This window comes from Mustela putorius, unplaced genomic scaffold (genome assembly GCF_011764305.1).
Source record: "Mustela putorius furo isolate JIRA1106 unplaced genomic scaffold, ASM1176430v1.1 tig00000228_pilon_pilon_pilon, whole genome shotgun sequence".
Taxonomy (NCBI): Eukaryota; Metazoa; Chordata; class Mammalia; order Carnivora; family Mustelidae; genus Mustela; species Mustela putorius.
In genome coordinates, this window is record NW_025421322.1 from 24,257 (window position 1) to 47,099 (window position 22,843).

The 22,843-nt window shown below is 35.6% G+C and overlaps 1 protein-coding gene across 2 annotated transcripts in view; it reads right to left on the reverse strand.

The window, feature by feature from the left end:
• VIRMA (vir like m6A methyltransferase associated) overlaps positions 1–22,843 on the reverse strand; it is a 57,428-nt gene that overhangs the window by 20,606 nt on the left and 13,979 nt on the right. For both annotated transcript variants that reach the window (XM_045077941.1, XM_004768556.3), the window contains exons 3-14: positions 22,157–22,243; positions 21,042–21,090; positions 19,372–19,540; positions 16,519–16,641; positions 15,700–15,972; positions 12,660–13,800; positions 8,598–9,089; positions 7,426–7,580; positions 4,797–4,879; positions 1,598–1,691; positions 916–1,460; positions 145–380 (exon numbers count right to left, since the gene is read on the reverse strand). In XM_045077941.1, coding sequence (XP_044933876.1) covers positions 145–380; positions 916–1,460; positions 1,598–1,691; positions 4,797–4,879; positions 7,426–7,580; positions 8,598–9,089; positions 12,660–13,800; positions 15,700–15,972; positions 16,519–16,641; positions 19,372–19,540; positions 21,042–21,090; positions 22,157–22,243 — 3,447 coding nt within the window. The remainder of the gene's footprint in view (positions 1–144; positions 381–915; positions 1,461–1,597; positions 1,692–4,796; positions 4,880–7,425; positions 7,581–8,597; positions 9,090–12,659; positions 13,801–15,699; positions 15,973–16,518; positions 16,642–19,371; positions 19,541–21,041; positions 21,091–22,156; positions 22,244–22,843) is intronic.

Consider the following 22,843-nt stretch of genomic DNA (forward strand, 5'->3'; position numbering starts at 1 on the left):
AAATATACATGTATATGTATATATTTATATGTAATATATATTATCTGAGCATTCTAAACCCTGGTTTCCAAATTCTAAGTGAAAAAGATGTATCTGTGTCAAGAATAACTTGAGGAAAAAATTTTTAATGCAAAATGAAAATACCTTTGCAAGTCTTCTACAATCAAATCCAACACAGTTCTCATAATCAGAAGTGCAGTTGGTGAGGCAAGGTCACACAATTGAACACAAATACGCCGTAACATATGTTGAATGGGCTGGCAGGTTGTGCCAGAGAAAGAGCGAACTATTTCTTGGAGCAACTTTGCTTGAACATGAAGGTGCATGCTCCACAATTTTCGGGTGTTGAGTGCCACTGATATATCATGTGGCTCAATAACCTGTTAAAAAAGTATATTGTGTGTGTACGTAGATTTTTTTAATATTTATTTATAGTCACAAAAACTGTTCAGGAAGAACTGTTATGAAAAGAACATCTTTACTACATGCTTAAAACATTCTTCTATTATACAATTAAACATTTGCTTGAATTCAATGCATCTAGAAAATCTTATTGTTCTCAGGTTAGCAGTCAGTAGTGCAGAGTCCATTGGTGAACCAACTTAGTTAATGGCAAATTCTAACACATGATAAAGGGAAAAAAAGGATTTAAAAATAACAAAAGTACAGGTATACAGAACAGCATAATAAAATTCACATTAACAAAAATTTATTCAAAATGTTGCCCCCATATTTCTTTAATGACCAACTTGCTTCAGTTTTATCTCACCCTCATCCAGTTATTTTATGTCTTTTTTGGGGGAAGGGGATGAGGGTTGTGGGTTTTGGTTTTTTTTTTTTAATAACAAAATCATCGGCTTTTTTAAAAGTGTTACTGCAGTCATTTATAAGATGCATGTTATATGGAAGTGATACCTGAGTTGTTTGCATGGGCAATGGTAGAGGCAGCAGCTCTGAAAGTAGTATGAGTCCAGAAAAAAATCCTTCAGGAACCTTCAAGATTGAAGAAAGAACTTCTTTTAACATTAAAGACCAAGTATTATTGGCCAGAGTCTCTTCTGAGATTGTGAGTTTTTCATTAACTCCTTGTGTAAAAGTCAGTAAGATATCAATGATATCATTTTGAATTTTCTGTTCATCACTATCCAAACGACCTGAGAGAGGGATAGAGCACAGGAGCATGTGTAAAGTCACAAGTGCTGAAGGAACACGCATGTCCTTAAACTCAAAGGATCCACCTCTCAGGAGCTCCGTTAACATAGTTTTAAGAAGAGTGAGCGTGCAGCGAGCCATTGAAATAGTAGTAACTCTGTGAAGGGTAGTCCCCATGTTGACATGGAGCCTCCAAGGCTGAGTCAGAATACTGTTCAATTTTTGTAGAACCCGAATAAAGGTGTCCATTCCTTCAGCAGAAAAAAGCTGAATAACGGCAAGGTTCCATTTCAGGTCTTTCTGTTGACCTTTATATAGGATAAGGGGAGAAAAAACTAATTACTTACATGTTAATAATCAGTTAAGATTTTTGAATATTTTATTTAACAAACAGCAGTTATACCAAACTTTAAAAATAGTTTTTAAAGTATAATAGGCATATTACCTTCAACAGGAGGTGGTGGACATGCCACATTACAGAGAACACGCAAGGCAGTGGTAAGGCCAACTCCTTCCGGGGTCATCAAATTATCAATATTCTTGAAAAATAAAAATGAACAGAAAAGTTTAATTTCTTGATGTTTGGATATGAATCAAGAAAAAAATTCCCAAGAAGGCATTAACTAAAAATATGAGCTTCATGTTAAGCACTTACACCATTTTAAGTTTCCCAAATAAATTTAAAACATGAATAAAGCTAATGAAGTTTTTATAAAAGTTATTTTATAAAATCAATTAACTGCAAAGTTCAAGTGTATTAAAAAGTACAGATTAAAATGAAAGTAGCAAATGAATGAGTACAAAATGAATGAATACAAAAATGAATGAGACACCCTGTATTAAGAATTTAAAATAGATGTCTAAAAATTTAAAAATAAAAATAAAAATAAAAGAATTTAAAATCGTTCTTTTTCATATACTTTCTATATACCCTCCCCCCAAAAAATGAAGCAATGACTGATTTTACAAAGCCCTGTGGATAACTGAGGAGGCATGGGGCGCCTGGGTGGCTCAGCGGGTTAAGCCGCTGCCTTCGGCTCAGGTCATGATCTCAGGGTCCTGGGATCGAGTCCCACATCGGGCTCTCTGCTCGGCAGGGAGCCTGCTTCCCTTCCTCTCTATCTCCCTGCCTGTCTACTTGTGATCTCTGTCTGTCAAATAAGTAAATAAAATCTTTAAAAAAACAACAACAACAAAAAAAAAACTGAGGAGGCAAAAGGGAATGTTTTAGCACTACATAACATGCACTCGAATGCAGATACACAAGTACCGCCACAACAGGAATCTAGTTGTGATGACCAGTTAAGGCATGGTTAAAGGAAAAAATAGAGTTGTCTAAGTCCTTAGCACCTGCCTATGCTATGTTTCCCGACAACAAATAGTTGTTTAAGTTTCTTTGTTTTTGTAGTTTCCACAGATCGGCACAGACGGTTTTGAAAAAATTCTGAAGGAGTAACATTTTAGGGGCGCCTGGGTGGCCAGTTGGTTAAGCATCTGCCTTGGGCTCAGGTCAGGGTCCTGAGATCAAGTCCCACATCAGGCTCTCTGCTCAGTGGGGAGTCTGCTTCTCCTTCTCACTCTTCCTCTATGCTCTCCCCCACTCTCTCTCTCTCTCAAATAAATAAAATATTTAGGAAAAAAAAAAAAAGAAAGAAAGAATATTTTTAAATGTTACTATTACAGCTCCTAACCCCCAGAGGAGAAACTTAAAAAGAAAAATAAGAAAATTCCTTTCCCCTATACATTTTTTCTAATTTCTTCCTTGCTGTCTTTCCACAATTCCACAAGTTACATAAAGCAGCATGGAGCACAGTGAGAAGTTTCAATCTCAGATCAACTATTTTTGGTATATCTTAGAATGAGAATCACTTATTATTAACTATAATTAATAGATAATCATTTATATAAAAATCAAAACTCTTAAATTACAGCATGTAATTTAAATTTGGGGAGCTAAACTTTTTATTGGTTAAAAACTTTTACCCAAGCACATAATCTTTATTGGACACCTTATACATTCTTCTGACCATGCACAAGTACCCTGAACATATGACCATCTAAATTTATAGGATCTAGTGTACTTCTGCCAAATAAAAGATGAATATATGAGAAGCTCTAGATGACATCTGAGGCACAGAGTAAGCAACACATAAGAATATAATGGCACCACAGGAGGTAAAAGTACTCTTAGGAAAGATGGAGTAAAAAGAGAAGATAAGGGCCAACAAGTCAGTAAAGAAAAATGAAAAGCACATAAACTCAAAGAGTACTTGGTCGCTATTTTAATAATACACATTTCAACTCCAAAACCAAGATGTGTTACACACACACACAAACAAATACACACAGCTCATCTGTTAAATGAAAGAGGAAATAATTCAAGGTCCAATTCTCTCTAGCTTAAAATTTTGTATGCACCTATGACCACCTTTAGTCCTTCTTCCTATGCTACACTAACTTTTAAAACTAATTAACAATGCAACAGTTTTGATGAATTTTTAAATTACTAATTACTTGAATTGTACATGAATTTTTCAAATGTACTATTATGATACAGGATTTTCAACTTTTATGACTATTTGTAGATGTGACTATCCCAAATTAACAAATTTAGAACTAGGGGGCATCTGGGTGGCTCAGCTGGTTAAGAGACTGCCTTCAGTTCAGGTCATGATCCCAGGTCCTGGGATCGAGCCCCACATCGGGCTCCCTGTTCTGCAGGGGAGCCTGCTTCTCCTTCTCCCTCTGCCTGCCACTCCCCCGGCTTATACTCTCTGTTAAATAAATAAAATCTTTTAAAAAAACAACAAAAAAAATTAGAACTAGCTCCCACTGTAATTATCTAAAATTGATTCTTGTAGATTTTCACCTAAATTCTGAAGGAAGTTCTTTTTCACTAGGGTTTAACTGATACAATTATACGTCAAATTATCAAAGCATTTAACTTTAAAAGGATATTGTAGGGATGCCTGGGTGGCTCAGTGGGTTAAGCCACTGCCTTCGGCTCAGGTCATGATCCCAGAGTTCTGGGATCGAGTCCCGCATCGGGCTCCTTGCTCAGCAGGGAGCCTGCCTCTCTCTCCGCCTCTGCCTGCCTCTCTGCCTGTTTGTGTGCTTTCTCTCTCTCTCTTTCTGACAAATGAATAAATAAAATCTTTTAAAAAAAAAATAAGGCTGTTGTAAAGATCATCAAAATGGTAGGTGTTATTACTCCAATTTGAGAAAAAAAAATAGGACAGATCTGGTAGTGGAAGCAGTAGAGCACACAGGGTTGTACGCAAGTGTATTCACATATACACTCCACCACACATACCAATCTGTACCACAATGTCTAGCAAATCAATCAAGTACACTTAAAAATTACTGCATTATCTACATAAATGATTTAATGCAATATTACTATATTTGGAGCCACACAGTTCCATAAAATGAAGGCACTTTTAGGAGTGCCTGGGTGGCTCATCTGTTGAAGTATCTGACTTCGTTTCAGCTTAGGTCATGATATGGAGCCCTACACCACGCTCCCCATGCAGTGGGGAGTATGCTTCTCTCTCTCTCCTCTCCTCTTGCTCATGTGTGTAGGCTCTCTAAAATAAAACAGTCTTAAAAAAAAAAAAATCAAGGCACTTTTAGGTTTTACTTACCTGTTTAACATATTCAATTAGGTTTGGGATGCAGTTAATTTCAAATCTAAGGTTTTTCAGAGGTTCAAGCCACTTGCCAAGTTCTTAAAAACAAAAACGTCATTCATAATATAATATTTTAAAATAAAAAGTCTTTATAACAAAGGAAGTAAAGGTATTCTTTTCCAAAGAATATTATCAGATTCATATTGATCTCAATAACCTAAACTTCATACAGGGATAAACTTATGTCTAATTCTCTAAACAAGCCTTAAAGTGAAATGTAAATGGGCTACCTTTCATTACAGGCTTAGAAATAAGAAGTGACCATTCTTAGTCACTTGGTTTCTAAACACTTAAGTGTTTTCACGCTTAAACAGGACCATCAACTTACAACATTAAAAAAAGTATATAAAACTGACTACTTATAAACTAACATAATAAAAGTGTTTATTTACCTAATGCTGCCGCCACTTCCCACACCCCCAAAAAACCATGTACAAAATTTATTAACTTCTAACAGGATCAGTCCCATGAGAGGGAGGTTGGCTGAGTGATATTTCTCTTAGCAGGAATTTTAAATTTTGCCAATTTCCTAATTTACCTTTATAAAATTAAAAGTAATCACTATCATCCCAAAATAACAAACTTTGCTTAGAAAACAATCACAAATGAAATATACCATTTACCACAACTGAATTCAAAACTCTACTAGAAAAAAACGAACAATCAAAAAAAGTAGAAACAGACTCATAAATATATAGAGAACTGGTGGTTGCCAGAGGGGAGGGGTATGGAAAAATGAGCAAAATGGGTGAAGGGGAGTAGGAGGTAAAGGTTTCCACTTACAGAATGAGTAAGTCATGGGGATGAAAGGTACAGCATAGGGAATATAGTCAATGGTATAACAGTACTGTATGGTGACATGGTAGCTCTACTTAGGTGAGCATACCATAACTGTATATAATTGTGGAATCCCTATGCTGTACGACTGAAACTAATGTACATTGTGTGTCAACGATATTTTAAAAAAAGAAAACTGAGTGGAATAACATAGGAAAAAAAAATCAACTAGAAGCTATGCTGTAACACCCATACTTTATTACCAAAACTATTTTAAGAAAAGCATTCTAATGTAAAAAAGTGATATGCTGGGCGCCTGGGTGGCTCAGTTGGTTAAGCCACTGCCTTCGGCTCAGGTCATGATCTTGGAGTCCCAGGATCGAATCCCACATCAGGCTCCCAGCTCTGCGGGGAATCTGCTTCTCCCTCTGACCTTCTCCTCTCTCATGCTCTCTCTCTCAAATAAATAAATAAATAAAGTCTTAAAATTAAAAAAAGAAAAAGTGATATGCCTCGGGTGCCTGGGTGCCTTCAGCTCAGGTCATGATCCCAGGGTCCTGGGATAGAGGCCTGCATCAGGGTTCCTGCTCGTCGGGAAGCCTGCTTCTCCCTCTCCCACTCCCCCTGCTTGTGTTCCCTCTCTCGCTGTGTCTCTGTCAAATAAATAAAATCTTAAAAAAAAAAAGTGATATGCCAGTTCCTGACACTTTTCAGGAATAACTAAAGGAAACTGAAATATAGTCATGTCTCTCCTCGGTTCTACAGTTCTCCATGAGGATTATTACAACTATGTATGTCTAAGTATTTTTCAAGTGTGTTTTTAAGTTAACTCTTTCATATATACAGCATATATTGCCCCACTGAAAGATACAAGAAAAATAATAAAACAATTATGTGTACCCATCACCCAGAATAAGTAGTAAAGAATTGATATCTTTGAAGATGCTGTGTGTCCTCCTTTTATAAAAGCACACTATTTCCTTCATGAGAGGTTGAGTTTAACTCATACTTTTACTGATGGTATCACACATAAAATTTAAGATTAAAAAGAAAAAAGTCAGGGGCACCTGAGTGGCTCAGTCGGTCAAGCATTCAATTCTTGATTTTGGCTCAGTCAGGATATCAGCGTTATGAAATCGAGCCTCTCCCTCCAGCTCTGCACTTAGTGGGACTCTGCTCAAGATTCTTTCCCTCGGGGCGCCTGGGTGGCTCAGTAGGTTAAAGCCTCTGCCTTTGGCTCAGGTCATGATCTCAGGGTCCTGGGATTGAGCCTCACATCAGGCTCTCTGCTCAGCAGGAAGCCTGCTACCCTTCTTCTCTCTCTGCCTGCCTCTCTGCCTACTTGTGATCTCTGTCAGATAAATAAATAATAAAAAAATAAAAAGATTCTCTCCCTCTTCTTCTGTCTCTCCCCCACCACCCCTCCCCACTTACAGGCTCTCCCAGAAAAATAAAAAAAAGAAAAAAAGAAAAAGAAAAGAATATTTACAATATTCACTCAATGTTATCAAATTTTTTACTTAGTAAGGTTAGAAAAAAACCAAAACAAAATTTTAAAAACTGTGATTAGATACCTTCAATTCTTCATGACTACTAATATAAGGTTTGCCATAAACTTCATTCAACATATTTATATTTATATACTTTAGAAAATAGTGTTCATATTCATTATCCTTCACTTTTGATGATAGCATATATATGTTAACCAATGGCAAATGGATTTCTAAATTGTATTCAGAATTTTTATGTTCAAAGGCTTTTTTCCCTTCATATATCATAAATGCTTAAATAACTTCAAGTACCATACCTTGTAATTTAGCATTATTTTCATCTGCTTTACAAAGCTTCAAGAGAGATGCTGCATGCTGTTCTAGCATTTGGACATCACTGGAAGACTGAACCACCACCAAAATAAGTATGCATGCATAATTATAAGCTACTGACTTCTTAGACTTGGAATCACTGAAACAAAATAAGGTTTTAAAGTTTTTGGTATGAAAACAATTTTTCCAGGAACAGTTTAAACATTTTTTTCTATTTGGCTTTAAAGAAAAAAACCAAGGAATTTTACAATGAAACGTGACTAACTCCTTGAAGACAAGAAACACCTCCAATTCAGTTGGAAACACTACTTAATAGTATATAAATGAAGCACAGGCATCACAATGCAAAGTGAAATTCTTTTAAGCTCAGAAGAAAAATGAAATATTAACAAGTATACTTCATTAGCAATGAAAAATTCGGAAGTATACTTCAATGGTCTCCTTTAAAATGTTTGTTCACTCTTGATAAGTAGGAGTAAGTGTCATGAATCAAACTACTGCCATCATCACTGTCTTCTACCTTAAAACTGCTGAGGTAGAGCTATGTATGGAAGCCACTGCCTTTCATGGTTCCCCCAAAAGACCTCCTTTGTTCCCCCAAGGAGTCATATCAAGACCCTATTGTAAGGCCAGTTACCTGGATGTCACTGTTTTGTATGACATGAGCTAGGAAGAGCATGTTTATCTCCTAAGACACTAAACATCAATCCTCTGCCCTACCGGGCAGCTATTAAAAATTAGGCATTCTAAATCCCCTGCCCCCATTTAGTCACAGTACTTCTGAAACCAACAGCAACATAGTTTAAACATGAGGGAAAATTCAAGATAGCTAGATAGTCCTCATTACTCTGCAAATATACATTATGGTGTCTTGGGATTCCCCTACACACAAATTAGCAAGGGTTCTACAGCTGTAATCTAGTCAACATCCAGGGGAAACTGGAAGAAGCTGCTAAAAGATCCATTTTGTTGCTTTACAGACATATCTTGTATTTTAGAAATTTCTATCATTCTAATCCTTAATTAACAAATTATGTATTATGTCAAAAAATAAATGTAATAATTTTTACTTTCAAAGCAACATCTTTTAAGAAACTAGCCCTTTACTGATGTAGTTTTCCAGTATGAAAGAAATAAGGAGTAAAAAGAAAATTACCCTAAGGCTTCTTTGGAATAGTACTCCATCAGAGTAATAAGACTTTGGAGATTTTTCTCAAGACTGAAAACATGGCCAACAGCTGATCTTCCCACAGGATTAAAAGTAATCAAATAAAGATTGTGAAGGGTTCCCAGGAGATCTGAATGGTCAGTTTCTTCACTGGCTGTGCAACGCTGAAAATGGCTGAAGAGTTCTGTAATACACTGTAATGTCTGTGTTGAGTCCTGTAGCCACAAGGCAAATGCATCGTCAATAACACCATCAGATTGAAGACCCTCCTCTTCATCTTGATCATAAAGGTGACACAAAGCTCGGATCAACAAATTTGTGGCTTCATATTCTGACATAAAAAAAAGAAGACCCTTCTGTGACTGTGCAAGAAACTTTAAAACATCTTTTGTGGCCTGCAGCACACCAGGGTGGGCACTTGTTACTGGAATTGACAGAAGCAAGGTAACCAACTCCAAGAAGTGATGACTATGAAGATACCTGTAGAAAAATTAATTAATATGTGAGACATCAGTGCAAAACATTCTTCATTTACTCAGTATTCATTAGACAGCAGAGGTGTAAAAATTTTATTGACCATAATCCTTACCCTTAGCAATATACTACTTTAACTAAAAACATAATGTGGCAGCAAGTCTTCTTTCCACTGGGTCAAGTAAAAGTAAAAGTTATGTGAGGCTTTTTTCTAGCTAACATTCAACAGATATTTGACATATAACCGTTAACAAGTCTTCTCTTTCTAGAAGCAACCATGACTTCAAATTCTGGGTCTTCTTTCCAGACGACTTACCAAATGTTCCTTTTTCACTATGGTCCTACTCTACACATGTTACACCAGTATATCTGAATTAGTGCACCTAGGAAAAATATAGTACATACACTATAAAAAGTTTATTCATATTTACTATAGGCAGTATATCTGAATTGGTACCTCTAGAGAAAACAAATTCAAATTATCAATTTTTAGAATTTGAAGAGTTAACACTCCCATACACAGCACTTTTATCAGACCCAAGAACCATTTTTTAGCATATATAGTCTTAGCAGAAAAAGTGTGAGCTTACTCAAGACCCCAAAACAGACACAAATGCTAATGATATAGAGTATTTTCACTGTCCTAAAAATATCATGCTCCACCCATTTGTTCCTCTCCCTCCCCCTAACCATGGCAATCACTGATCTTTTTACTGTCTTCCTATTTTGCCTTTTCCTATATTGGGGATCACAGAGTACGTAACTGCCTCTTATATTACTCCTTAAACTCAGGCTTCTATTTAAGAATAATAAACATCCCCCAGTAACTTCTTGCCTATTAAGGCAAACAGAACCCTCTAGAAGACAAAAACCCATGACTACTATGCTCAAAGAGTATCTTTAACCACCTTGTGGAGTGTTCAGAAAATAATTAACACTGCAGACCTCAGACTACTTATATTCTTAAGAACGCCTTCTTACAAGACAGGCCCGTGGTTAGTGTCTGAGAACTTGGATTTGAGGGAGGGTTCCCATCACCCAACAGATAAAAATACTGACTATGCCTCAACTATTTATGCAAACAATATGGTTTATACGAACACCTGCTTTCCTTCTGGGAGGCTGGGATTCTGTTACACAGTAGATATTGGGGGCCTATGTGGCTATCTTCCAATAATAAACTCAGGTTTGAGATTCTATAGGCAACATTTCACACATATTCTTTGCTGGGGGAATTAAGCAGGTCCTATGTGACTCCATTGGAAAAGGACTCTGGAGTCTCTGACTGGTTTCCTCAGGTTTCTCCCCATGGACACTTTTCCTTTGCTGATTGTGCCTTGTATCCTTTTGCTGTAAAAAACCACAGTTATGAGTACAGTACTGAGTCCTTTGAGTCCCACTGGCAAATCCTAAGAGTAATCTTGGAGACTTACACAGAGGGCATTAGAGCCTTATCATCACTTCAAACTAATCCTTCCAAAATCCAAAATTATTTCTCCTTTCAAAATTCACTGCCCCTTCTAATTTACCAGTTTCTGTCAATAAAACCCCAGTTCTAATAGTTACCCTAGCTAGAAACCTCAAAACATTTTTAGTTCCTTCTCACTTTCTCTTAGCTATTAGGTCCAGTTGCCAAGTCCTAGTAACTGCTCTTTCACAAACTCTCACTATTAGCACCATTGCCTATAAATGCTACTATATTAGGTAAGTACTTAACACAGTACAATCTAGGCTGGCTCATCGACTTAATAACTCAACTTCTTTTCCACTGCAATACATCTTACAACATGTAACCTTAGAATACTACTTTGATACTATCAGATCTACTATGCTGAAATAGTCAAGATCTTCCCATATTCTAAAAACAAAATCCAGGGATGCCTGGATGGCTCAATCAGTTAAGTGTCTGCCTTCAGCTCAGGTCATGATCTCAAGGTCCTGGGATCAAGTCCCCAATCAGGTTCCTTGCCTAGCAGGGAGTCTGCTTTTCTCCCTCTGCCTGCCATTCCTCCTGCTTGTGCTCACTCTCTCTCTCTCTCTACGAAAATAAGTAAAATCTTTAAAAAAAAAAAAATAGGGGTGCCTGAGTGACTCAGTTGGTTGAGTGCCTTCGTCTCAGGTTATGATCCCAGTGTCCTGGGATCGAGCCCCACATCGGGCTCCCTGCTCAGCAGGAAGCTCGTGTCTCCCTCTTCCTCTGCCTGCCACTCATCCTGCTTGTGTTCCCTCCTTCTCTTTTTATGGCAAATAAATAAATAAATAAAATGTTTTTTAAAAAGATAAAAAATAAAATAAAAATAAATAAATAAAAACAAAATCCAAATTCCTTAGCATAGCATTCAAGGCCCTTTACTTCCTCAAGTCTGATAACTGAATGTACCTTCTCCAGTTACAGAGGAGAAAATAATATTTAATAAGCCTTTAATTACCAGTTACCTTCAGAGGCTGAAAGCATTACTCCACTCCTTAGAGTCACTACCCTAATTTATCCTCAGTGTCTAACCTCACCTCTTACTTAAATGAAGTGATCAGTGCAAAGTGCCTTGGCTCCTTTACGGTCTCCATATTACAAATGTATCTATATTTGTACACACAAAAGATTTCTTTTCTTCTGTTCAAAACCAAACCCCCACACTTATACTCTTGATGTCATCTCCAACCAGACCATGCTCTAGCATTATCATCTTTTGTTCTTAAAAGAACTCAAACTAAGGCAAGATCTAACAGTTCAGTTAAAAACAGGAATGAATAGATACAGATTTTATGAACAAGCACTCTATTTTCTGTTAATGCAGTATGCTCCAAATCAAGGCAATAATCAATCACAGAAATAAGGAATAACATATTAAAAATGTCATTTTTCCCATTAGCTAGAAAATTATTAACAGGCAAAACGCAAAAAAAAGTATCAAAAATTAAAAAAAAATTTAAAAATCTACTGTGGGCACTGATCTTAATAATGGCAAAACTCTATCAACAAATAGAGTTAAATAGGGGCATTTGGCTGGCTCAGTTGGTAGAGCATACAACTCTTGATCTCACAGATGTGAGTTCAAGCCCCACAATGAGCACAAGGCCCACTTAAAACAACAACAACAGAGTTAGAGATCATAAATAAGTGGTAACTGAAACTTAAAGATATTTAACCAGGTCTGTAAAATTAAATTAGTAAAATATAAGTTTAACTTGCAATGTTAAGAGAGATAAAATACAAACAGGTTCACACAGAAAAGCTCTCTCTTTCCTGGGCCATCCTCTTGTACCACACCACCTTCCCAGAAACAACTCTACAGTTCCTCATTTATTCTTGCTCATAGACAAGCTTATCCAAGCAGTGTTCTTGACTTTGATGATCACTATCTTTAGCTTAAAATGCTTTTACTACTTTAAGTGCTAATAAAATATAGCTCTCCCACAGTAGTATACTTCTCATTGCACTACAACCTACTTTGAAATACAGAATATCCTTACACAGATATGCACTGCTTACAAATTAAAAAAAAAAAAAAAATCAACCACATAAAACTGCCTGCAGTGATCTGTGAAGTGTGTTTTCCCAAACCAAAAATGTCTTACCTGAAGAGAACAGGGTATGGATCATCCCTTTCTGGAGGTCCAGTAATACGTGCCATTGTTGGGAAAGACTTAACAGGTGGCTGGATCATTGTGTGAGGTGCAGTTTCCATTAAATGGAAAATTTCTTCTAGGAGATTAATAAGCTTTTCTATTTCCCCTTCACTTATATTTGAGGATTCCAAAAGATCCAAATCCATTGAAGCCTCTACCTCATTTTCATATTCTGGGTTTGTTCTCTCAAGTCCAGTATCTGTATCATGATCAGGTTCACTGTGGTTCGGAACAGATGAAGTCTTCTCTGCTAAATGGTCACCAAGTCTTTTAATCTCTGACAAGATTTCATAGAAATGGCACTTCTGAAGAATAGCCGAACCAGCAGTGACAACTCTCACAGTCTGATCTAAAAGTATGAGCTCCAGGAGTTTTTGATAGCCACTTTTTTCATTCTGCCTACCTCTTAAAAAAGCTTCCATTCCTTCCGTCATACTAATGACACTGTCCAAAGCTTTAAAAGCATTTAACTTAAGGGAAGATGAGACATGATCAGCAAACAGAAGCTCAAATAATCCATTGATTACTCCTGCTTGTAGCAATCCCACCACTCCTTGAGACCCACATTCTGCTAGTGAGGACACTAATTTGGTCCCAGCTTTGAGTTGTCGGACATTTAAGGCAATGGGCTGGCGAAGAGCTACCTGTAAATTTAAAGCTTGCATGGTCCAGTCGACCAACTGACCAAGAGAGTCCTGTTTTGTGTTTTTCAACTGCAAATAACTTAATCCTTTTATTATTAAACTTGGAATTTCTTCTAAAGCTGTTACCCATTTTGCACCTCTATCTTCCTGATACAAATCTAATAGTTCAGTTAACTTCACTGAAGCTTCCACTGCCCCTGAATTTTCTTTATCTGGACCTTGATCTTTCATTCTACTGATTTCAATTTCAAAAGAAGTCTTGTAGGGACAGCTGAAGTATAAGAGTGGTACAAGCTCCCTGTCATATGGATCATATGTCATAGGAGGAACTGAAGCTAAGTCTTCAGGAGTGTATTCAACATCAAAATTCGGATACTTAAAGGTTTCACGTTCCAAGTCAGCAATTCCATCTTCATCACTGGAAATTTGTTCATAACCATCATCCCCTGAAAATCAGTTCAAATGATATTTAAATATTACATCACTGTTGTATAATACCAAAAATCTAATCAAAAAATATTTTATTTAGTAATATGGCAAAAATATAAAAATTAATGATTTTTTAACAAAATTAATTTCTGCCCCAATACCTTATCAACAATTATCAACATCCTGTAATTTCTAATAAAATAATTAATGAGAAACTTCATAAGCAAAGTCTTCTATCTGTTCAACTTTACAACTAACTCTACTGCAGATACCTTTTCCTCACAGAAATAAAATTAGAAATGTCATAAAGTAACAAAAATACATCTTCAAAAGGGAAGAAATTAACCTTGCCCTCATGAGAGTATTTTTAAGCATTTTTAACATGGAAAAAAAATTGATGGGAAAGACTATTAAATTTAACTAATAATGCCAAAACCAAACCAAATATTTTCAATGAAAACATTTTAAGTTTTTTTTAACATTAATTTCATATTCCTGAATTTTTAATTCTCTTCATTTACCTATCACACAGTTTCCTAGGTCTGTATTTTATTTTTATGGAAAAGTTGTTCACTTAAGATGCTTGGCTGGGCCAAAACAAAGCTTTCTTATCATTATACAGGTGCAACCTTTTTCTCTAATTAAAAACAAAAATTAGATTAGAGAGAAAACCTGGTTTTACTTTTTAACATTGCTATTGCCTGGCTGTGGGGAAGCTGGCATGAGTAATAACAGTCTATGTAAAAAAAGGAAATGTTTCTAGAGTATTCCTCCAGCATCAGCCATCTTTTGACTTCTTTTGCGCAAAACAAGTTAGCCTTAGCCATATACTCATCATATCTGAAAAGATATGGGCTTACAGAGGCCTAACTCTGGTATAGGCCAAATATCTTCTACTAAAAACTAAATTAACTAGTCTCTTTGTCTCACCTTTCTACAAAATGATTAAGAAAACAGCCTGCCCGGAGCACCTGGGTGGTTCAGTGGGTTAAAGAAAACAGCCTGCCTGAAATCTAGCTACTATTTGCCAGTCAAATACAATAAATATAAAAAATATTATTTGCTAATCTGGGAATAGGAGAAGCTAAAAAATTATCACTAACCTAACTATTCCTATTCTATAAAGGGCCCCTGTGATACCAAAATCTAATTTCAATTTCATGCAGAATCACCCTCACCTTCACTATTTTAGAAAAAAACAAGGCAATTTCTATTAAGCTTTTCAATGGGCTAGCACCCTATTGCTATATGGGGTATGTCATTTTACATAAATGCTTTAATATTACATGCTATTTCTTAGACAAAGTAAGAGTCAATTGGCTTGAATATCTCTCACTTCTTGTTTTAAAAGGAAAAATTAAGCCTAGTCAAAGGACTACATCATGCTGTCATACAACCTGTATAGTTCACATTCTTTCCCCCTGAACTTCTAAAAATGTAGCATTTTGCTAAAATATCTAGGTGGCAGATATCTTTAGGAATTCCATCCAGCTTACAACACCACGCCTTACTCTGAAAATAGCCCACCAAATCTCTAATTATCAGGTATTTGCAATGTGATCTTGCTTCCCTGGCCAAAACTTATGGTACCAAGGGGCAACCGATATTTTAGCAAGTCAAACAATCTTTCTTCCAGGAAAATGCAAATAAGACTGAGCTACAACCAGAAAGTTCAGGCTAGTTGGTTAAAAAGAGGAGATTAAACCTGTGGGGTGAACAGGGAAATGACAGCTGACAGAGAGAAAAAAGTGAAACATAAAACATAAATAGTCAAGTCTTGAGGCCCAGCTACAGTCTATCCTTTGAGTTTCTTGAAAGCCATTTACCTTTGCTCTAAATTCTCTTGCATTGCTCAAAGCTACATCAAGTTAATTCCTTGTACCTAAAACCAAAAAGTCCTAATAAATATAACCCACCTTCACCTTCTTCATCCTCTTCACCATCTTCCTCTTCATCATCATCTTCTTCCTCAGGGATACTGTCTACCGTATGGCGATCATCCTCATCGTCATCCTCTTCTTCCTCTACATCCACATCATCTTCATCATCTTCTCCTTCTTCTTGCTGTTCTTCTTCTACCTCTCCTTCATCAGAATACTGCCCTTCCTGGGGAACAGAATTCCGATCAGGAGAAATGGGTTCAAAGTAATCTTCTCTATGAGAAGCATCCTCTTCCTTATCACCAGACACTGAAAAAATGAGATTTAAGAGACAGATTATTTTAATGGTTTAAATAACATGAGGTAGCAGACTGGATACTGCAGCCACTTAATGACCTTTTGGATGATTTAAAAAAAAATACCCTTTTTTAAAAAGTGACAGAATTACCTCCTTCTAAAAATATTAGGAGTATGTATTGCTTAATTTTATACAGTGAGAATTAATAAAGTACACTATTTTATGTTCTAACACTAGAAACTAATCTTTTTCTTTTCAGCCATTAATTATACAGGTTATTAACTCTTCCAATACACACTGCTTATTTTTAACTGGTACTCTTCTGTACATATTACTACAGCACTTTATTTTCAAAGCAATGTTGGTACAGGTTCAAATAAATGAACCAATTTTTAAAATAAGTTCACCTGCCAACAGAGAAACATAAGGAAATACTGCGTAGGAAAAGGGTTGGGGGCATTCATTACAATTTGATTACCTATATCTACTTTTTTCCTTTAATCAAAAAGCACTATAACACTAATCAAGGCTGGGGGGGGCGCTGATTTTATTCATACCTGGCAAAGGTATGGGATCATCTTCATCATCATCAGGTGGAGGTGGTCCTGGAGGAGTTCTTGGTCCCCTTGGCTGTGGTCTTGGGGGGCTTCCATTAAACTGATCTTCTTTCTCCCCATCAGCTAGTTTTTAGTAGAGACAGAAAAACAACTTTAAAATTATTTGAACTTTTCATCTTCAGAATTTATTGATAAACTTTTCCTTCCCAACATCTAACAAATTTTACTAATTAATTTATATTACAAAAGTTAGAATTTCTGACTGCCCACATACTAAAATATACTCTTGGGCATTATCCCAGAGAAATGAAGACTTATTTTCCTCAGGAAGATGTACACAAAAAGCTGTTCATAACAGCTTTATTTGCAAAAGTCAAAAGTCACTACTTAAGTGTCCTTCAGTGGTTAAACTTTGATATATCCATACTAATGTAATACTATTCAGCAACAAAAAAGAACGAACTATTGACACACATAAAAAAGTGGATAAACTTCAAAGAAATTATGCAGATTGGAAAAAGCCAATCTCAAAAAGATACCTACTGCATGACTCCATTAATGTAATATTCATGAAATAATAAAATTACAGAGTTGGAGAATAGATTAGTGCCAAAAGTTAGGGATGGGTGGCATGCAGATAGCTATTAAAGAATAACACCAGAATAATTTGATAGTACAATCAAGTATCTTGATTGTAATGGTGGTTATGAAAAGCTATACAAAACATAAAGCTGTATATAGCTACACACACACACACACACACACACAATTGGTGAAATCTGAATGAGCTCTATAGAGAAATTTGTTTTGATATTGTTCTACACTTGTAAAAGATGTTATCTGTGGGGGAACCTGGGAAAAGACTGCATAGGACCTCCTCATGCAGTTCTTTGCAACCTCCTATGAATCTATAATTATTTCAAAATAAAAAACTAAAAACATACTTACATTCATATACAGAAAATATATGAGAACAAGTATCAATTTTATTTTTTTTAAAGATTTTATTTATTTATTTGACAGGCAGAAATCACAAGCAGGCAGAGAAGTAGACAGAGAGAGAGGAAGAGAAGCAGGCTCCCTCCTGAGCAGAGAGCCCAATGTGGGGCTCAATCCCAAGACCCTGGGATCATGACCTGAGCCGAAGGCAGAGGCTTAAATTAACCCAATGAGCCACCCAGGTGCCCCACAAGTGTCAATTTTAAAACAAGTCAGTAAATTAAACAAAAATTCTAAGTAGCCACTATATATGTTAGGCACTATGATTAAGAAGGATGTGATAAGACTAGAAACACGACCGCAAGTAAAACATACTCTCAGTCCACAAGGAGCTCAAAGTCTGGTTTAAAAAAAAAAAAAAAAAAGACAAAGGAACACAGAAAACTGAAGTCTTAAAAGAAAAAGTGATGGGGCGTCTGGGTGGCTCAGTCAATTGAGCATCTGACTCTTGGTTTCCACTCATGTCATGATCTTATGGGTCATGAGAACAAGCCCCATGTCGTAAGGAAGGCTCCATGCTCTCAGCAGGAGTTTGCTTGGTATTCTCTCTCTCCCTCTCCCTCTGCCCTTCTCTCTACCCCACCCTCTGCCCCATGCTCTTACTCTCTTTCTCTCTAAAATGCTAAGTCTTTAAAAAAGAAAAGATAAAGATTAACTTCACTGAATAGGTAAGATTTAAGAAGAGATGAAAGGGACACCTGGGTGGTGAAGTCAGCTGAGCAACCAACTCTTAGTTTTGGCTCAGGTCCTGATCTCAGAGTCATAGAATGGAGGCCTCATGGGATTCTGTGCTTGAGACAGGCTGCTTAAGATTCTTTCTCCCTCTGAGACAAACCATAAGAGACTCTTAATCATAGGAAACAAAATGAGGGTTGCTAGAGGGCAGGAAGGTGGGAGGATGGGGTAACTAAGTGACAGGCATTAAGGAGGGCACGTAATGTAATGAACACTGGGTATTATCTAAGTACTAATGAATCACTGACCTCTACCTCAGATACCAGTAATATATGTTAATTAACTAAATTTAAATTAAAAAAAAATTCTTTCTCCCTCTCTGCCCTCTCCCCTCTCTGAAATAAATATATCTTTAAGAAAGAAAAGCAAGGAGAAGAAAATACAGCGTGTGACTATCAGAGACAAAGAGCGCATATCACACTATTAAAACATGCTTAAGAGGAGGTCATTTTATTGGCTCATAAAATGTTCATTGTAAAGCAAAAGACTCCCCCCTAGTGACCTCAGTTATAATTTCAAAATGTATTCCTGAATCTCCTTATTTCAACAGTGTACGGTGAATAATACTGGAATAAGGAGAAAAGATGCAGGAGTCCAGCTGCCTGCTTTATAGAAGGAAAGCCACTGAAATTTAATAGAGATATTTTTCTTGTCTCCAGTTAATGAGCAAAAGTTCTCAAAAATGGGGAAAAATCTGTATTTAGACATCTAACCAAACCTAAAATGCACACCTAGAAAAAAAAAATCAAGACGAGTATTCTAAGAATATATACCAAACTTACTCCCTATTCCTTAATTCCTTTGGTGATAATTTTAATATTAAACCACAAGTAACCACTGGGTTACATTTACGTGTCTTAAATTTTAAAAACCTCAGGTTAATTCAAAAAGCATTCTAGGAAGCTAGAGGAAGAAAATAAAATGTAACCACTTCAACATAAAAAGAAACTCCTATAGGAAAGAACTGGGAGACTGACAAGTTTTTCTCAAGCTTTTTTCCTATTTTCTATTTTCTCAAGTTTTAAGGAAGGTTCAAAGGGTAAAAGAGCTAGTTGAATTACCTTTTCCTACTATAAAAAACCTAAGTGTCACTGACAAAGACAAATTTAAAATTCTCACCATGTTTTGGATTCCTTTTCAAACTTGGCTGTGGCTGGGGAGGAGGCGGAGGTGGTGGTGGTGGAGGTGGAGAATCTCTGTCATGAGTTATCACTCTATCCACTGATCCATATATTGCCAGTGTAAGACAATTATACCAGCCTCTTAACACCAAACCATCGGTATTCACCTAATTTGTTGGGAGGAAAGTATCTTTCAAGTTAATGTTTTAATATGCCAAAAGTAAACTGATCTCAAACTACTTTGTGGTTAAACTGAAGTCTTTAAAAGTATGCTGAAACTGCAAAGATCAATACTGGTGGAAATTTACCCAGAGGCATAGCTTTGATATGGCCCTCCAGACTTGCTATACATAAACCTGTCTCAAGACTACAATCTCCCCTGATACCATATGTCAACTCTGTTTACAAAGCATAACCAGATTCTCAATCATGAGAATAGAAATGAGAACAAAATTAAGTGGGAGTTACTGCCAATTAATAAATTAAACCCCAATAGTTAAAGAAGTCATGGAAGTGCACAGAAGCACAAATTGTGCCCAGTCTGAAGAATTATAAAATCCATAAAATTCTATAGCATTCTTTTCACATGCCCAACTTAAACTACTTAAAAACTACTTCTGGGTAACCAGAAGTATTAAACAAAGTGTTTTTGCAAAGAAACTTTCTCCTAAAAAGATCAAAGACTTTATCAATGCCATCAATCCTCAGTATTTTCTTTTGTTTTTCAATACTTATCTACAGTAATTGCCATATTCTCACAATGACTATGACAGGTAGCCATAGTGAGTATTATCCACAGGTAAGCGAATCAGAATGTCAGTAGAAGAAACTGAACTAGAAACCAGAGTCCCTGTTCTGAGTTCTTTCCATTCAACCATGTAAAGTAAAGATGAAGTAATAAGTAGTACTGGGGCCCCTTCTAAAGGCATAATAAGGAAGAAAGAAATGATTATTTTCCTTGCTAACTCTAGCAAACTCCAGGTAAAGGAAAGCTCGGGGCCAGAAGAAAGGCTCAAAGACAATGCCCAGGGATCAACAGATTCTAAACAGAAGCCCCACTGGAAGACAAATAAAGAGATAAGGAAGATAATTTTTAGTCTAAACAGACTGCACAGGATTAAATAACACCTCCCCACCAAAAAAAAAAAAAAAAAAAAAAAAAAAGGCTGAGTAGTCCCCATATAAGATCACAATTATTTTTACATATCTGATTGCCCATGATCTAGCTCTTCTAGATGCTTCCAGAATGGCATTTTGTATATCAAGAAACAAGGCATACTTCTGATATGAAAGGAAGAGATATAAAATATGTATTTGTTAAGAAACCTAAGGCACAATGGTGTCTAATAACAATTTACCTTCCTGTTATCTTCCTAACTTGCTCACCTAAAGGAAAGAAGGGAAAGCGCAAATGCTGGCCTCTTCCTGACTCACGTTAGAATTAGAGGAAGAAAGAGCTTTATGGGTAGACAATAACATTACATTGTCTTTGCTCCATTTTAAAATAGCTTCTAGACACAAGAGGAATCAGACAAGAAGTGATGTTATCCTACAGCACTAGAACCAAATAGGCCAATATTCTGCATCACTGGTTCATTTACATCAAAACTTTCAATCAAAGTGAAAACAAACAGTAGGAACAAGATGAAAATTGACTTCTGCAATTACCTTTGAGTTGGGTCTAAAGATGATAGAAGTATTCTCATCATATTCCAGGCTGCCAAAAGAGTAGGAATAAATATATAGGCTCAAACACTGAATACCACAGTTCATGAAGAAGTCTTTCTAAACCTTTATATTTTAATAAAACCAAATGCTAGATTATTGTTTTAGGTTTAAATTATGCCCCCCCAAAACTTAATCAAGTATAAAACAAACTCCCCAGAGATTCCAATTTAACTGGTTTGGGACAGGCATAGGTGTGAATACTTTTTTTAAAAAAGCATCCCAGGTTTAAAAGAAAAAAAAAAATGTATCCCAGGTAATTCCAGTATTTAGCCAAAGTAGCCTTATAGCCTTCCAAAATTGTATAATGGGACCAAATAAAGAAAAGTACTTATTTTTACCAAGTAGGTACTGACATAAGAAAAACATTCTATAATATTAAAAATTAGCTGCTTCAGATTATCTAGGTTCCCTTTTTTTTTCCTTTAAAAAGTTAAATTACCAATATAAGTTAATAATAACTGAGTGAAAGATCAATTAAATAACAAGTAATATCTAAAAAAACTGTTAATTCCTGGAAAGGGATAGAAATTTTTCCATTTTTAAGCCACTTTTAAATTTTTTATTTTATAAATGAGTTCTAAGTAAACTCATTTAATGATCAATTATTTTGCAGATATTAAGACAACTGGTTTTAATAATACCAAGCATGTATCAGATAATCCAACATGGGGGTTTCTGTTAACAAAATTCTCCCACTTTACAAAATATGACTAGAATTTTAAATTATGTGTGTGATGTGAAAGACACAAATTATTAGCTCTCAATGTGTTTACACAATTCTTCTAAAGAAATTTAAAAGCAATTCTTTTCCAAGTTAGAAGGTTATTATCAAATCATTTGGTATGTATAAGAAATGTATATACCAACAAAAAGCAAACAAAAGATGGCTAATGTTTCACATTTAAATTTTTATTTTGTAAAGAAACTCAGCACCTTCCTAGGAGGTTGACATTTCTTTAAGAATGTCAAATAAATCCTTCTCTTTTATCTAAAGAATACAAAGGTTTGCCTACTAACTCCTGCGTTTCTGTTGAGATTACCTGGTAGGTACATACCTTCCCAACCTATCGAAAACTGGGGCACTTGGTTTGCTTACATTGTTAAAGAATAAGTCTAATTGAAATGTGTGCGGAGAGGTCTCCCTGTGAATGAAACAAAGTTGAAACATCAGTCTTTGCCAATAATCAGTTCCTACATTAAAACAAAAGACAAAGTAAGTACAAATTTGAAAGCAATTCTAAAATTGTATCTTACGATTTATATAAAAATAGTTAATTATAATATTTTCCATAATTTTATTCATATCCAATTCTCAAGTAGACAACTTCACTTTGCGTATTACTGAAAGTGAAATTTTAATAATTAAGTATCTTTAGCCTGCTACTTGGACCATTCTAATACATGTAAATATTTTTAATTTTAATGTATTATAAAGGAAAATGCTAATTAATTGTCACATCTAATTATTTTATAATTCTTTATAGCATGACTCCCTTCCATTAGCAAAAAGAATCAGGAGTTAACTAACTTCAAGTTATATAATTACAATTTGATTTCAACTTAACCAACATTAATACAAGATTATAATAATTTTAGCATCAGAGCCCTAAATTGTGATTTAAAGCATAAATTCCTATTCGTATAGCAACAATTTACATAATTTTTTTATTCTTTTGTAGATTTATATAGTTAAGAGTAAACCCTATTTAATTTTTCTTAGAATGAAATCTTACTTAAGATAT